This window comes from Aethalodelphis obliquidens, unplaced genomic scaffold, assembly GCF_003676395.1.
Source record: "Aethalodelphis obliquidens isolate GAN/ISIS:26980383/991018 unplaced genomic scaffold, ASM367639v1 scaffold26, whole genome shotgun sequence".
NCBI classification, from domain to species: Eukaryota; Metazoa; Chordata; class Mammalia; order Artiodactyla; family Delphinidae; genus Aethalodelphis; species Aethalodelphis obliquidens.
In genome coordinates this window covers 20,442,041-20,459,138 of record NW_020837970.1, presented here as the reverse complement: position 1 = coordinate 20,459,138, position 17,098 = coordinate 20,442,041, and the positions used below count along the sequence as shown (strand labels likewise).

General features: G+C 45.8%; 1 protein-coding gene across 1 annotated transcript; it reads right to left on the bottom strand.

The window, feature by feature from the left end:
* Positions 1 to 12,950: 12,950 nt before the first annotated feature.
* LOC113629239 (ubiquitin-like protein 7) lies at positions 12,951 to 14,461 on the bottom strand. Its single transcript, XM_027123599.1, has 4 exons — positions 14,418 to 14,461; positions 14,109 to 14,158; positions 13,696 to 13,863; positions 12,951 to 13,109 (listed from the first exon to the last, which is right to left on the bottom strand). The coding sequence occupies exons 1-4, from the start codon at positions 14,446 to 14,448 to the stop codon at positions 12,966 to 12,968; spliced, it is 393 nt and encodes a 130-aa protein (XP_026979400.1). The 5' UTR covers positions 14,449 to 14,461; the 3' UTR covers positions 12,951 to 12,965.
* Between the last annotated feature and the right edge of the window lie 2,637 nt (positions 14,462 to 17,098).

Genomic DNA, 17,098 nt, shown 5'->3' with positions numbered 1-17,098 from the left:
AGTAACATGATCTGATGAAAGTAATAAAAGATCATTCTGGTGGACAGGAGTGGAAGGAAGGAGACCAATTAGGAATCTCTTAGGATAATTCTCACTCGAGATGATGGTGACTTGGACAAGGGTGACAGAGGTGGCAAGAAATGGGGGATTCTGGGGAATTCCCTGACGGTCCAGTGGTTAAGACTCTGAGTTTTCAGTCCCGAGGGCGCAGGTTTGATCCCTGGTCGGGGAACTAAGATCCCACAAGCCGCGTAGCGCCAACCAAAAAAGAAAAAAAAAAAAAAAAGTGGGGGATTCTGACCCGTCTGACTCAAGTGCCGCCATAGTCCACCAGAGGGCACTACATACGTGTCCTGGTGAGGCGGAGCTGTGACAGCCGGTCCTTCCTTCACCCTCCCATAATGATAGGTTGTGGTATCTACCTACATAACAGCTACCCCTCCCCTTTTGATTTTATTCGAGACTGTGGAGTGCCCAGCCTCAAAGGATGAGTCATGATGGTATAAGCACCATTTCCATCTCCATGATGCTGTTATCTAATGTCCTAACCTTCTTTTCTTTCCAAGACCTTCCCTCTATCAACCTCTCCTATACACGTACATGCATCAACTAGTTTATTAAGGCATCTGGGAGAACAGATTCACTGGTTGTGACTAGGAACTCCCTTCTTTGCCATTATTTCTTTTGGGAACATTGCCTCTTTAAACCTATAGTGTTGAAAAGAAAACGAAATAATGTTTTTAAAAATTTATGTACACATAAAGAAAAATTGAGACAAAAGAATTTACAGCAGCACCGTCCAATAAAACTCTAATGGGAGCCACGTATGTAATTAAATTTTAACTTACACATGTAACCAAATTTTTAAAAGTAAAAACTAGTTTGAAATTAAGTTTAATAATGTATTTTACTTAATCCAATATATCAAAAATATTATCATTTCAAAATGTAAACAATATATACTTAATGAGACATTTTACATACATTTTTTTCATACTAGGTCTTCAAAATCTAGTGGGCATTTTACATTCACAGCAGGTCTCACTTTGGACTGGCCACATTCCAAGTGCTCAATACCCACATGAGGCTAGTATCCACTGTATTGGATAGTGTAGGTTTTCAGTGTGTGGAAGGACGTCTTATCATCTCCCCAGTACTCATTTTTCTCCTTCTTTCACTGTAAACCCGCCCCCTCCTTCCCCCCCAAGTTTAACAATGCACATGGATGTCCCACCGCAGACACCATTTCCCAGCCTCCTTGAGAGTTGTGTGTGTATTCATTTTCTATTGCAGTGTAACGAGCTACCGCACGCTTAGCAGCGTAAAACACCCACTCATTATCTCAGAGCTCTGTAGGTCAGAAGCCTGGGCTTGGCTGGGTTTTCTGCTCAGGGTTCCACAAGGCTGAAATTAAGGTGTCCACTGGGCTGGGCTCTTACCTGGAGGCTCTTGGGAAGAACCTGCTTCTAAACTCATTCAGGTTGTTGGCAGAATCCAGTTTCTTATGGCTACGACTCCGAGGTCCTGTTTCTGGGCTGACTGGGAGCTGGGAGCTGCTCTCTGTTCCTACAGGCTGCCTGGACTCCTTTTCGTGTGCCCCCAAACTCCTCACGCTTTGAATCTCTCTGACTCCCCCTTCTGCCCACCAGTTGGAAAAACCCGTGCCTTTAAAGGGCTTGTGATTAGATTAGGTCCACCTAGATAGTCTTCCTTTTGCCGTATAACATAACATAATCACAGGAGTGAGCTCATTCAGAGGGGATTATACCAGGGCAAGGGGCGTTTGGGACGTTCTAAGAATTAGGCTTCCAGTTGCTCAGGACAACATTTTGGGTGTCATGCTTGTTCTCTTGCTTTTCCTCAAACCTCACCGGTCAGTGATCAAATTCTATCAGCTCAACTTCCGAAACACAGAATTCAACCACTTCCCATCACCACCTCTGCTGTATCTTGGGCCGGCCATCGTCATCTCTCATGTGGTTAGCGCAGTAACCTCCTAACTGGCCTGCCTCCAGCAATCTGTTCTCAATACAGCAACCAGAGTGATCCTGGTACAACGTATGCCAGACCACGTCATTCCTCTGTCACCCCTTAATGGCTACCCATCTTAGAATAAAAGCCAAAATCCTTACTATGTACTGTAGGCCACATTGTAGTCCTTGTAAGGTTCTACTTTGGTTTCCTTATTAGCTCTGCATGTGACCTTCAAATCCTACCACTTGTCCCCTCTTTCACTTCACTGTAGTCTCACACTCTTTCTTTCTTTCTTTTTTTTTTTTTGCGGTACGTGGGCCTCTTACTGTTGTGGCCTCTCCCGTTGCGGAGCACAGGCACCAGACGCGCAGGCTCAGCGGCCATGGCTCATGGGCCCAGCCGATCCGCGGCATGTGGGATCTTCCCGGACCAGGGCACGAACCTGCGTCCCCTGCATCGGCAGTCGGACTCTCAACCACTGCGCCACCAGGGAAGTCCCTCACACTCCTTCTTGCTATTCCTTAAACATGTCACGAAGTCCCTTAGGGTTTTTGTACTTGCTATTCACTTTGCCTAGAATGTTCTTTCCCCAAGATATCTGCATGACTAGCTACACACACACACACACACACACACACAGAGGAGACTTCATATACCCCTACCTTGCTTAATTTTTTGCTTCTACTGTAGTAGTTTTTGCTATACTACATATATATTTTTAATTTGTATCTTGTTTTTCTCCCCGCTAAAATATAAACCCATTAGAAAAGGGACCCCTGTGCCCCGCACCTGCCAGACACATACCTTTTGTTCATTATTATATCAACCTGGCACACGGTAGGAACTCAAAATTGTTTGGTGAATGAATAATAACATGAGAGGGCGCTGATGGGAGTTAAAGCATTCTAAGGTCTTTATATTGTTTGGAAGGAAGGTAGATATTGATTAATTTTAGACTTTGCTAAGCTAAATGTGCATGCTACATTTTTCAGGGTTACCACTAAGAGAACAGAAATAGAACTGTGACTTCAATGTCAATGAGAAGGGAAGGGCAAAAGAGAAAATTTCAGCCAGTGGAAGGCAGGAATGAAGAGAAAGCAGCAGAGATATGATAGAAAAGAACTTCCTGATTCCTGTAGAATAATGGCAGATGCCTAAATCCCTTCACAATCTTCCAAAACCCACACAGATCAACAAGGAAAGCAAATTACATCACCCCAGCCCTCACCTACAGCATCCTAGGAGAGGGAGAGTACCTTGAGCCTCAATTTACATGTAAATGGAGAGAGAAATATCTGAAACCAGCAGAGCCACAACATCAGCTAGAATTATCCCAGAGGGAGAAAATCCTATTGTGAGAGGGGAAACACTGAGGTCAGGTCTGAGACTCGGTGGATCAGAGCACTGGCTACTGGGTAATCGAAAAGAACATTCGTGAAAATTGATGACATATTAGGTCACAAAAGAAAATCTCAGTAAATTTATTTATTTATTTATTTATATTTATATTTTACTTTTGGCTGCATTGGGTCTTCGTTGCTGCGCGCCGGCTTTCTCTAGTTGCGGCGAGCGGGGGCTACTCTTCGCTGCAGTGCGCGGGCTTCTTACTGCAGTGGCTTCTCTTCTTGCGGAGCACAGGCTCTAGGCGCGCGGGTTTCAGTGGTTGCAGCACGTGGGCTCTGTAGTTGTGACTCGCAGGCTCTAGAGTGCAGGCTCAGTAGTTGTGGCACAGGGGCTTAACTGCTCCTCGGCAAGGGGGATTTTCCCGGATCCGGGATAGACCTGTGTCCCCTGCATTGGCAGGCGGATTCTCAACCACTGCGCCACCAGGGAAGAGTCCTCAATAACTTTAAAAAGACCAATAATATAAACAGCATTCTCTAATCACAATGCAATAAAAGTATAAATTAATAACAAAATTAAAAGTAAAAAGAAACTTTCAGCTAGAAAATTTTAAAACTCTGTATTAAGCAACTCTTGGGTTAATAAGATAATACAAACCAAAACTGCAGAATTTTAAATAGCAATAATGGAAACACAGCTTATCTGAATCTATGTGATGCTGCAAAAGTAGTTGTTAGAAGAGTATTACACTAAATATCTAGGTAGAATTAAACATCAATTTAAAGGCTACAAAAATAAAAGCAAAGCAAGCCAAAAGAAAGCAGAATGAAGGAGCTATTAAAGATATAAGCAGAAATTAATGAGTTTGAAAACAGAAAAATAAAATAAATAAATCCAAATGCTGGTTCTTAGAAAAAAAAGAAATATCAGTCAAATGGACAAACTACTAGCTAAGTTAATCAGGTAAAAAAGGGAAAGAGCATGAGTATGCAAGGTAAGAAATGACAAGGAGGAAATAACCATTGAAAGAGAAGAAAAATTAAAAATCTTAAGATACTACTTTTCACAAGTCTAGACAAAGACATCTGAAAATGTAGATTAAATAGATAACTTCCTAGGAAAATATTGTTTACCAAAATTGACCCTAATAAACATAAAAAATTTAAACAAATTAAATAATTACTCCTCAAAAATTCACAAGGCCCAGAAGAATTCGTAGGAGCATCTACCCAACCTTCAAAGCTACTTAAAAAGTTCCAGAGCATAGAAAAAAGAAACTCCCACATTATTTTTATATAGCCACATGCAATTTAAAGAAATCAAGAGGGAAGAGTAGTCTTTGACGTTTATCCACATATTTACCATTTCCGATGCTCTGCATTCTTTCCTGAAGATTAAAGTTTCCATCTGGTTCCAGGCAAGAAAAGGAGAAATAAGTGAAAAGGAGAGAAGTAGTGATACTTATAACCAGAAAGCAAAGCTTTTCGAGATAACTTTGGGAGAGTTTTGCTTATGTCTCAATGGCCAGAAAACTTGGATGTGATTTTTAGATGGGCGCGTTGCTTTCCTAAACAAATTCAGGGTTCTGATGGTAAAGAAGACATGGAGAATGCTTACTGGGTAGAAAGAAAGCAGTGACTGCTTATTGGGTAGAAAGAAAGCAGTGACTGCCCCAGTCCACCCTTTAGGGTATCCATCCTTCCATATACAGAATATGCTCCCTCCCTGATGTGGACAGTTCCAAAGTCTCGGCCAGACACTGCATCCATCTCAAAAACCAGAGTCTCTATCCCATATGCAGTTTTCTCCACTTAGCCCTGATGTGAATCCTTATACAAAGTCCAGTAACCTACAAACTAAAAGCCAAGTTATCTTCCCCCAACATATCCCATATATAATATTGGAGAAGGAACAAAATTAAACTCCCACATGGGAAAGGGAAGAATGGGAAACACATCAAAGCTACTGCAAATATTAGAGCTATGGGCAAATACCAGATTCTGCTAGACAGGAGCAGCCAGGACTCCCTGCCGGACAGTAATTTCCTTACTCAGTTAACCTACTCTCTGGGTGGAACTTTTTCGATTGTGCTCCATGGTCCAAGTTCCATCTGCTTTTGAGATGACTTCTTGTGCATTATCCACTTGAACCATATCTGAAGTGTAACTTTGGGGTGGATGCCCTTTCTGTTGTGTGTGTCCGGGGGCCTGGGGTTGAAAAATGATAAGGTTTTGCGGGTCAGGTCCTTAAATTTTCATTTCTGGTGGTATGATTCCCTCAAAAATGTTGTAGGCTTCCAGTCTATTTGCTTCTTCTTCAATCCTATGTGTGAGTAACCACAGCGGAAGCTCCTATGTAGCCATAGTCTGTAAACCTGAAAACCCTCCTCTATTACGTGTTGGCCTCTGTGCTCTGCTTATCCTTCTAGCCTTCAACTTAATGCTCACTGACTTGAGACAACTGGAAACAAAAGGCTCTAGGAGGAGGAGAACACTTTGCAGAGTCCAGTTCCTCTGTGGAGTGGTGATTCTTAAAGGAAGGTGCTTAGGAAAGGCCCAGGATACCAGTCTCATCTTCTATTTGGAGAACAGAAGCAATGATCTTTTTCAGCCCTGCAAGTCTCCAAATTATGAGATGTTCACTCAAAGGAAATTTGTAGGCCCTAGCCAGAGAGCCTTCCTTAGTGAAGCGGTACTTCCTTACCTTTTTTATTCAGGCTGCATAACTCTAGCTCATTGGTCTCTCTCAGGACTTTGTTGAAAATAGAACGAAGTCACCAGCACGTGCCAACATTCTGAATCATTCCAGCTATTTTCCCTAACACAACAGACTTGATTGGCATGTGGGGTATCTCCCATAGAAGAACAAATTGACCAAATGTTCCACCACTGCCTAGCAAGGTCATTGGCATTCCAGTCTGTAACGCACGTACACTCAGAACCCAAAAGCCCTTCTCTACCACTCAACAAATCCATGTTTCAGATTATATTACTTGCGGCATCCCACTTCAGTGTACTGACTTCTCTAAGTCAGTATGCATTTGGCTGCATTTAACAGAAACCCAACAAAGTGGCTAAACCTATGAGGGGTTTACTATTCTCATGTTGCAAGGAGTCTGGTATAGGCAGTCTGGGAACTGGTACAGCTGCTCAAGGAATCAGGCTCCTTCTATCTTCTTCTGCCATCCTTAGTGTGTCTTTCGGCTTCAAGATCATAATTTGGCTGTTACTCTTCCTGCTTTGAAGGCAGGAAAAAGGGGCTTGGGAAAGGCACAATGCATGTGCCAGTTGAATCTGCCCTCTTTCTTTTTTAATCAGGAAATAAATCACTTTTCCAGAAGTATTACCAGGGACTTTCAGTAGTATCTTCTTGGCCACATTGCCACGCCTAGCTCCAGGGAAGTAGGGGAGACAAATATTTTTAAACTACGAATAAAAAGGGGGTTCTGTAAGTAAAGAAGAAGAGACTAGGGACTTCCCTGGTGGTGCAGTGGTTAAGAATCCGCCTGCCAATCCGCCCGTCCCCTGCAGGGGACACAGGTTCGAGCCCCGGTCCGGGAAGATCCCACATGTCACGGAGCAACTAAGTCCGTGCGCCACAACTACTGAGCCTGCGCTCTAGAGCCCGCAAGCCACAATTGCTGAGCCCGCGAGCCACAACTACTGAAGCCCGTGCGCCTAGAGCCTGTGCTCTGCAACAAGAGAAGCCACCGCAATGAGAACTCTGCACATCGCATGGAAGAGTAGCCCCTGCTCTCTGCAACTAGAGAAAGCCCGCGTGCAGCAAAAAAGACCCAACGCAGCCATAAATAAATAGATTTATTTTTAAAAAAAAAGAGAGAGAGAGAGAAACTAGATATTGGATAATCAGTTAGTTCCGCCAGACCGATTCAAACTGTTTTACACAAGAAAAGGAATATCTTGGCTCAAGTAACTAAAAAGTCCAGAAGCTGTGCTTGCTTGATCCAATGGCTTAAGAAAATCACTAAGACTCCGGTTTCTCTTCAGCTCTCCACTCTGCCTTCCTCCATGTCAGAATGAACTGAGGTTGATTCCCCTTGTGGTCCTCAGATGGCTCCCAAGGCCACAAGCTTTCTCATTCATGCCCAGTGGGAAATATAGACTATCAGCATCCCAGCATCTGTAGCTGACATGCTTAGCCCATCACTGAGCTCAGAGGATGGAATGCACGGATTGGCTTGGCCTAGGTGGTGAGCTCCAAACCTACATCTAGGATGGAACCATTGCAGGAACTGCAAGGATCGGATTCCCCAATGGAAAGTATGGTCTATTGAAAAGGGGCCAGGGACCTCTGGGGAAGGAGGTGGGGAAATGGATAATAAGAAGACAACCAACATATGTCCTTAGGGTAGCTAAAGAAGAAGGAGTCAATCAGAAGGGGGATTAGCTAACAGTGGAAACACTGAAAAAAAGGAGGGTCTCTGAAGCGACATTGTCAGTGTTCATCTGAGCATTGGCCGGGGACAGGGAAGTCTCATCCAAGGTCATATCCTGTCCAGTTCCAGTGGCAGATCCATTTTTACTGTGAGGGTCTTGGAAGCACACTCCTGCTCTTCTCGGCCCCCCACTCCCATTCTGGTGCTCTGGCTCCAACTCACCATGCAGCCTTCTGATTATATTTGACTTCCCAAGTTGTTTTCTTACAGGGATTGAGTATCTTAATCAGAGACTGGAATGCTTGGCAATTCTGGTTCATGATGGGAATTAATACACCAGCATTCTGATTTTTAAATTTGCTTTTTTATTTTTGGCTGCACTGTGCGGCTTGTGGGATCTTAGTTCCCCAACCAGGGATTGAACCTGGGCCCTCGGCAGTGTAAGCATAGAGTCCTAACCACTGGACCGCCAGGGAATTCCTCAGCATTCTGATTTTTTCATTAGTTGCTGGCTCACTGTGTCAGCAAAAGCTCTTTTCTGAGCCCGTGTGGCTGAGGACCAGACCCCGAAGTCCTGGTGTTTCCAGAACATCTGACAACTTGTGAGTCTATCAGCAACAAGCCAATGGGTTTCCCTTGAAGATCCCCACATTGCATGTGTCCAACCCATTGTCTACTTCTTGCGTACTGATTTGAGGTTTCCTAGAGTTCAGGGTCTTATGCAGGAATCCCACTGTATCATTCCTGGTGCTGGAATGATGCAAAGGCTGGGTTAGAGCTGATGCGAAGTTCTTTTTCATCTTCAGGATCTCTTGCTGTGAGCCTCATGACCCGCCTAGCTGCCCTTTTGATCCTACAGTAGAAGAGTCTATGCAGTACAAACTTGAATCTTACATGAACAGACACTTCACAGAAGAGGATATTCAAATGTTCATATGAAAATATGCTCATGCTCATTAGTCATAAGGGATATGTAAATTAAAATCAAAATGAGATATTACTACATACCCATCAGAATGGCTAAGATTAAAAAGACTTGGGGGTTTCCCTGGTGGCGCAGTGGTTAGGAGTCCGCCTGCCAATGCAGGGGACATGGGTTCGAGCCCCAGTCCGGGAAGATCCCACATGCCGCGGAGCGGCTAGGCCCGTGCACCACAACTACTGAGTCTGCGCGTCTGGAGCCTGTGCTCCGCAACGGGAGAGGCCGCGACAGTGAGAGGCCCGCGCACCGCGATGAAGAGTGGCCCCTGCTCGCCGCAACTGGAGAAAGCCCTCGCACAGAAACGAAGACCCAACACGGCCAAAAATAAATAAATTAATTAAAAAAAAAAAAAAAAAAAGACTTGGGAATTCCATGGCAGTCCAGTGGTAGGACTCTGCACTCTCATTGCTGAGGATCTGGGTTCAATCCCTGGTCGGGGAACTAAGATCCCACGAGCCACACGGTGTGGACAAAAATAAAAAATTTTTTTTAATTTAATTAAATTTAATTATTTATTTATTTTTGGCTGCACTGGGTCTTTGTTGCTGTGCGCGGGTGCGCGGGCTTTCTCTAATTGCAGCAAGGGGGGGCTACTATTTGTTGTGGTGCGTGGGCATCTCTTTGCAGTGTCTTTTGCTGCAGAGCACAGGCTATAGGCATGTGGACTTCAGTAGTTGTGGTTCGTGGCCTCTAGAGCGCAGGCTCAGTAGTTGTGGCACAAGGGTTTAGTTGCTCCGCAGCATGTGGGATCTTCCCGGACCAGGGCTCGAACCCCTGTCCCCTGCCTTGGCAGGTGGATTCTTAACCACTGCGCCACCAGGGAAGTTCCAAAAAATGTTTTTAAAGCCTTGACAATACCCAGTGTTGGCAAGGATGTGGAGAAAGTGGGACTCAACATTTCTGCTGGGAGTGTAAAGTGGTACAGCTACCTGGGAAATCTGTTTGGCAATATGTATTAAGCTGAACATACATTTATCCTATATCCTGGCAATTCTACTCTTAACTATGTATGGAGCAGAAATGCATACATATGCTCACCAAAAGACATATGTAAGAATAGTCATTGCAGCATTATTCCTAATAGTTCTAACTGGAAAATAATCCAAAAGTACATCAACAGTAGAATTAATAAATACATTGTGTTATATCCAAACCATGTTATACTATAAAGCAATGAAAATGAAGGAACTACTACCGCTATTCACAGCAAACTGGAAGAATCTCATTAATATGATGTTAAATGGAAGAAGCCAGACACGAAAGACTATATATGGTATGATTCCATTTAGAAGAAGTTCAAGACCAGGCGGAAGCTAATCTATGGTTAGATGTCAAGGTAATGGTTACCTCTGGAGGAGGAGGTGGGTAATGACTGGGAAGGAGCCTGCGAGCTGCTTCTGAGTGCTGCTAAAATTCTCTTTTTTTTTTTTGGGTAGCGATTATATAGATGTGTACACTCTGTAAAAAATTCATCTGGTTCTACAAATGATAATTTGTACACTTTTCTTGGCTGGGCTGAGTGACATGTCTATAGGTCGTCTGATAGACAGCTAACCTAGGCTGGCCTCTTCTAGAGCAGTTTAGGAGACTCAGCTCTGCAACATGTCCTCCAGCAGGCTAACCCAGGCGTGTTCTCCTGGTGATGGCAGTGGTGCAAAAGGGCAGCTCCCAATGTTCAAGTCCATTTCAAGCCTCTGCTTTCATCATACCTGCTAACATTCCATTAGCCAAAGCAAGTCATGTGGTGAAAGCCAGAATCAAGGGGAAGGCAGGTTACTCCGCTCACGGGCACTGCAAAGTTATGTGGTAAAGGGCATGGATCTAGGGAGGATGATGAACTGGGCCATCAACACAATCTACAACTTGTGGGAGAAAGAAAAATGAAGTTAATGACAATATAGTGAAACATAAACGATAATTGAGAGAAGTACAGGGTGTTTTAAGGGCGCAGAAAAGGGCACATTTTATACCTGATATTAAAATTATTCACGGAAAAATTTATGCATGGACATTTCCCCTTCTAGACCGTGAACTTCTCGTATATGCTTCATTTTCACACCTTCCACAGCTCCTGGCATAAAGTAGGCACTTGAACATTTGTGAAATAAATGTTCAGCCATAAAGGTAGTAATTTCTTCTTTGCCCATTTTTATTTCAGGCTCTAGGAGAAGAAAGAGACCCACATATGCAGCAAGACATATTTTTATATTTTACAACCATTTTAGTGAACTCATAATCTCCGTTACCGAATAGGCTCCACTCAAGCGAAGGGCTGGAGGAGTTCCAGCAGAGAGATGGGTGGAATCATTCAAATTTTGATGTGTTCCCTCTTTCTGGTGGTGGTTGGGTGTCTTCTATGGATTTTTTAATATTGCAGTTAAATATACATAACATGAAATTTACCATCTTAACCATTTAAGCGTACAGTTCAGTGGCATTAAGTACACTCACATTATTTTGCAACCATCACCGCCATCCATCTCAAGAACTATTTTATCTTCCCAAACTGAAATTCTGTATCCATTAAACAACAACTCCCCATTCTCCCTGCTCCCCAGCCCCTGGCAACCACCATTTTACATTCTGTCTCTATGAACTGGACCACTCTAGGTGCCTCATAGAAGTGGAATCATACAGTCTTTTTGTGACTGGCTAATTTCACTTAGCATAATGTCTTCAATGTTCATCCATGTTGTAGCATGTGGCAGAATTTCCTTGCTTTTTAAGGTCGAATGATACTCCATTGTATGTATATACCACATTTTGTTTACCCATTCATCTATTGATGGACACTAGGGCTGCTTCTACCTTTTGGCTATTGAGAAGTAATGTGCAAATCAAATTCCACCCAAGTGTGGGATTCTGGGGTGGAAAGTGCCTCAACACTCAATCTGAAAGTGAGATGAGGGACTTCCCTGGTGGCGCAGTGGTTAAGAATCCACCTGCCAATGCTGGGGACTCAGGTTCAACCTCTGGTCCGGGAAGATCCCACATGCTGCAGAGCAACTAAGCCCGTGCGCCACAACCACTGAGCCTGCGCTCTAGAGCCCACAAGCCACAACTATTGAAGCCCGTGTGCCACAACTACTGAGCCTGCGAGCCACAACTACTGAGCCCATGCACTGCAACTACTGAAGCTCTTGCACCCTAGAGCCTGCGCTGCAACTACCGAGACCGAGAGCTGCAACTACTGAAGCCCATGTGCCTTGAGCCTGCGCTCCGCAACAAGAGAAGCCCATGCACTGCAACGCAGAGTAGTCCCCACCCGGGCACAGCAACAAAGACCCAACGCAGCCAAAAAAAAATCATAGCTACATTAGGACCATATAGCTAAGACTCATGGCCTGATTAACTTTCACCAGAGTTTTCTGATAATGATACCAGGAAAAAAATAAGGATTACTTTTCTGAGGGGACTTCCTTGGTGGTCCAGTGGTTAAGAATCTGCCTTCCAATGCAGCGGACGCAGGTTCCATTCCTGGTTGGGGAACTAAGATCCCACAGGCCGTGGGGCAACAAAGCTCGCGTGCCAGCACAGCCAAAATTTAAAAAAAAAAAAAATTACTTTTCTGAGGGTGATAAATCTGGCTGAAAATTTAGGTATAGGATGAGACATTAAGCCAAGGTTCATTATTAACCCCATCAACAATATCCAGAGTGTGGCAGACACCATGATTTCAAACTAGTCTCTGGGGTGGAATGTCATAGGTGGACTGACACAGGCCATTTCTAAGGTTGGCTGCCTCTGCCTGGACACCATGCCCCCTCAACCAAACACCCCTTCCCTGCCTGGCTAACCTCTAACTAATTCTTTGACAGTCAGTCCAAACACCCCTTCCTCAGAAAAGGTTTCCCTGACCTAGGCCCTCACCTCAAGTCTGGGCTGGGCTTCTCGCCCTGTTGCTCCCTCACTGCAGCAACTGCCTGGCACCCCTCCATATCAGGGATGAGCACTGGCTCGTCTCTACCCCAGGAGCTGGACCCAGGCCCGGTATATACATGCTCAAGGCTCAGTCACCGCTCACAGAATGGATGAGTTGTCTCTTCAATTAAAACTGCCACAAGTATTCAAGGTGGTCAGCGGAGCCAGGCCGTGGTCACTGGGTGCAGGAGTGGAAGCCACAGGGACAACTGCCCGTGCTGGGAGCATCCTCTCCTGTCACACTGCCACGCCCCAGCTGTTCCTGGAGCAAAGCAGGCCAAGTGGGAAGGGCCTCCAGAGAGCAGAAGAAAGCTCAGTGTCCAAAGTAACTAAGAAGCCATGTGAACATCAGGAGTGGGGAAGACTGACCTGAAGGCTGGGCTGCCCGGAGGCCTGCAGCGCATGCTGGAGAGCTTGGCTGAAGAGATCATTGGTGATGGGCGTCCCTGACTGGACGCCGGATGACACCGGGGAGGTCCCTGAGGAATGGCCCTAGAGACAAACCAGGATCAGCACCACGCTCAGAGACACCTCAGTCTCCCAGCACATACCCCCTGCTGTCACATCACCCAGGGTGCCCCTGGGTGCCCCACGACTGCCTCCCAGCAGGGGCCTGCATGAGACAACCACACAGAGGTACCCAAAAGCTCTCTACGTGGGCGGGAAAGGTTCTGTTCTCTTTTGCTCCAGGGAGATGGAATGGAGCCCCCGACCTAGCCTAGGACCCAGCACTGGGAGAGATGGCCTTGCAAGCTGGAGTGACCGTCACCAGGAACGCTTAAACCTGTGACGTCTGGCCACTTTCAGGGACAAGTAAGGGTGTCTTATGTGACGGAAGGTTCTTCCAAAGTGCTGGCAGGAGTTAATCAGGCCCGTGATGAAATCAGGCCCAGACTTCTAAGCCCTAAAGGCTGGTGACGGGAGGTCGCCTGAGCTGCAGCGGGAAACCCACCAGGCTCCAGGTAGAGGTCGGCTCAAAGCAGATCCAGCACCAGGATCAGCAAAGGTCAATCCATTCTACCACTGGGACCTTCTCCCTTAGGGGCCTGGCCTTGATCTTCGCGCCCTCTCTCCATACCTGGGTGCCAGGAGTTGGCGTGTGAGAGCTGCTCTCCGGAGTGCTGGCCAGGGCCAGGGCGGTGGCCAGCTCGCTCTGGGTGATAGGCCGGGGCCCGGCAGCTCCACTGTACCCCAGGGAAGCTGGGCGGGAGCTGGGTGTGCTGCTCGAGGGCGTGGACCTGGCGCTCTGAACAAGAGAGGCACCAAGAATCAGGGAAGCAGCCTGTGACGTTCTCAGATGAAGCCCACCCCCGTTCCAGGAACAGTTCTTGGGGAACCTCCCCAACCTGCCAGGTTCAGACAGCAATAGTATGACATAGCTGGGTCACCAAAGGGCCTCCGATCACCTCCCAGCTGGGGCGTGCCAGGTCCCAGGGAGAGGTGCATCCCCAGCGCCATCTCCCCCAAATGGCAGGCAGCCAGGCCACTTACTGGGTGAAAGTCATCCTCATCATCAGAGAGCCCTTCAAACAGGAAGCCACCTGGAGGAGGGAGAACAGATTTCAGGAGGAAGAACAGAGGCAGAGGCGCAGCTCCAGAATCTCAGCTCTAGTTACTCTCCAAATTCGTATTTTCATCTCTCCCCTTGGAAAATTACAGGACAGATGTACTCCTTGACTCAAATTGAGAGTTCCCAAGGAACGCCCTCTGCCAGCACTATACACAGCTGCTGAGTAAAGCAAACCCCTGGACCACTGCCCGCTCCCGAGGGGGCCTGCGTTCCACTGTCCTGGGGCTCACCTGGCATATCCCGGTACGAGCTGGAGGGCATGCCCCGGGAAGAGGAGTCGCCCCTGTGCTGTGGCTACTGGCTCCCGGCGTACTTTGAGCCTTACAGCTCTCTCTAGCGTGGCAGCTTGCACACTCACACACTCACCCAGACCCACACGCTCCCCTCCCCGTAGGAACAGCCCGGGACCCGCAGAGCCATTTGCACGCACTTCCTGCGGCGCCGCACACTCCTCACTCACCCAGGCAGCATCTAATCTTGCGTCCCGCCACTTGCGCCACGCTTCCTACCTTTCCAGATAGCAGAGTATAAAATATATTTATAATTTGGTATACAAAATATCAATTTGCAGAGACGTGGATGGACCTAGAGACTGTCATACAGAGTGAAGTAAGCCAGAAAGAGAAAAACAAATATCGTGTATTAACGCATATATGTGGAATCTAGAAATATGGTACAGATGAAACTTTTTGTAAAGCAGTAATAGAGACGTAGACGTAGAGAATGGACATGTGGACACAGTGGGGGAAGGGGAGGGTGGGACGAATTGGGAGATTAGGTTTTAAATATACTACCATGTGTAAAAGAGCTAGTGGGAATCCCCTATTTTCTTGAGAACTAGGATTCTCAGTGTGGAAAAGGAAAGAAACATGTAATATACAAAAGGTTACATAAACCCCTGTAGTCTTGAATTTGAAGTAGCACTATAAATTATTTCTATTTCTATCTTTTTTTTTTTTTTTTTTTTTTTTTTGGCAGTACGCGGGCCCCTCACCGCTGCGGCCCCTCCCGCCGCGGACCACAGGCTCCGGACGCGCAGGCCCAGCGGCCATGGCTCACGGGCCCAGCCGCTCCGCGGCACGCGGGATCCCCCCAGACCGGGGCACGAACCCGCGCCCCCCGCATCGGCAGGCGGACTCCCAACCACTGCGCCACCAGGGAAGCCCTCTATTTCTATCTTTATAAGCATAGATCTATATATAGATATAGATCTATCTCTCTCCCTAGCTCTCTCCACTGAAGCAGCTTAGAAATAATGACCAATCCAGTAGAAATAAGCATCCCTAGTGCCCAGATTGTGTTCTTGAAATTCAATTTCCCACTAAAACCCATCTGAGCTTTTAAATTAAAAAAATTTTTTTTTATTCCGCCCACCCCCGCGTCCCCTTTAGAGCTGATCAGGCTCTAATCCACGTGTAGAGATGTATATGCTCAGGCTATGAAGCTCAACACTTTGCTAACTGCCCTGAATGTTCAATTTGGCCCTGGGTTAACCTCAGCCTGTTGGATCCCTAGAATCTCTGGTTCACTGAGGGGTGAAGGTTTGTTCACATGTGAACCTGGAACTGCAATTCAGTTCGGACCTGTTAGTGTACTGTACCCTTAAAAAAAAATTTTTTTTTAAATTGGGGTATAAAAAAAAATTGGTATATAGTTGCTTCATTTATTTTTTATAAATTTATTTATTTTATTTACTTATTTTTGGTTGCGTTGGGTCTTCGTTGCTGCGCAGGCTTTCTCTAGTTGCGGTGAGCAGGGGCTACTCTTCCTTGCAGTGTGTGGCCTTCTCACTGCGGTGGCTTCTATTGTTGTGGAGCACGGGCTCTAGGCGCGCGGGCTTCAATAGTTGTGGCTCATGGGCTCTAGAGCACAGGCTCAGTAGTTGTGGTACTTGGGCTTAGTTGCTCTGTGGCATGTGGGATCTTCCCGGACCAGGGCTCGAACCCGTGTCCCCAGCGTTGGTAGGGGATTCTTAACCATGCGCAACCAGGGAAGCCCTATAATTGCTTTATTTATTTATTTATTTTTATAAAGATTTAATTTTATTCATTTTTGGCTGTGTTGGGTTTTCGTTGCTGTATGAAGTCTTTCTCTAGTTGCGGCGAGTGGAGTCTACTCTTCCTTGTGGTGCACGGGCTTCTCCTCGTGGTGGCTTCTCTTGTTGTGGAGGATGGGCTCTAGGTGTGCGGGCTTCAGTAGTTGTGGCACGGAGGCTCAGTAGTTGTGGCTCGTGGGCTTAGTTGCTCCACGGCATGTGGGATCTTCCCGGACCAGGGATCGAACCTGTGTCCCCTGCATTGGAAGGCGGATTCTTATCCATTTCGCCACTGGGGAAGTCCCCATCTGAGCTTTTTGAAGAAATGGCTCATTGTTGTGTTTGGGGCAGGAAATGTAAAGATGAGCCTGGAACTCTTGTCATGCCAGATAGTAAGGCAATGATTAGAAAATTTTAGGTTAAGTGTTAAAATGACTCAGCCACAAGTTGAAGAGGCTCCACTGTGATGGTTACCATGGTTTTCAATATAAGCAAATGCAGGTAAATATATTGTGGAAAATGGGAGCCATTTTGGAGACTAAAGGTAAAATTATAGAGGAGGGGAAGACTAGAAAAGACTATGTAGGGCTGAATTGGAATTTGAAGTATTGGTATTAGAACATATATAACAAACTATACTCCAACAAAAATTAATGAAAAAAGAACATATACATATTATTTCATATATGTAACATATATATGAAACAGAAATATAGATGAATGGGTTTGTGTGTGTAAATATGTATTTCATAGGTCTATCCACTGAGAGGAACTGGAAATAATGACATCTCAGGGACAATAAACACACCCAGACTTGGATTCTGAATACTATTCACCACTAAAAGAAACCAAAAGTGTTTGGGTTAATGACTGATA

Coding starts and splice junctions, on each gene's coding strand:
- LOC113629239 (XM_027123599.1), bottom strand. CDS start 14,448: ATGCCCTCCAGCTCGTACCGGGATATGCCAG. Junction 14,159..14,417: donor CTCGTACCGGGATATGCCAG/GTGAGCCCCAGG, acceptor TCCCTCCTCCAG/GTGGCTTCCTGTTTGAAGGG. Junction 13,864..14,108: donor ATGAGGATGACTTTCACCCA/GTAAGTGGCCTG, acceptor TCTCTTGTTCAG/AGCGCCAGGTCCACGCCCTC.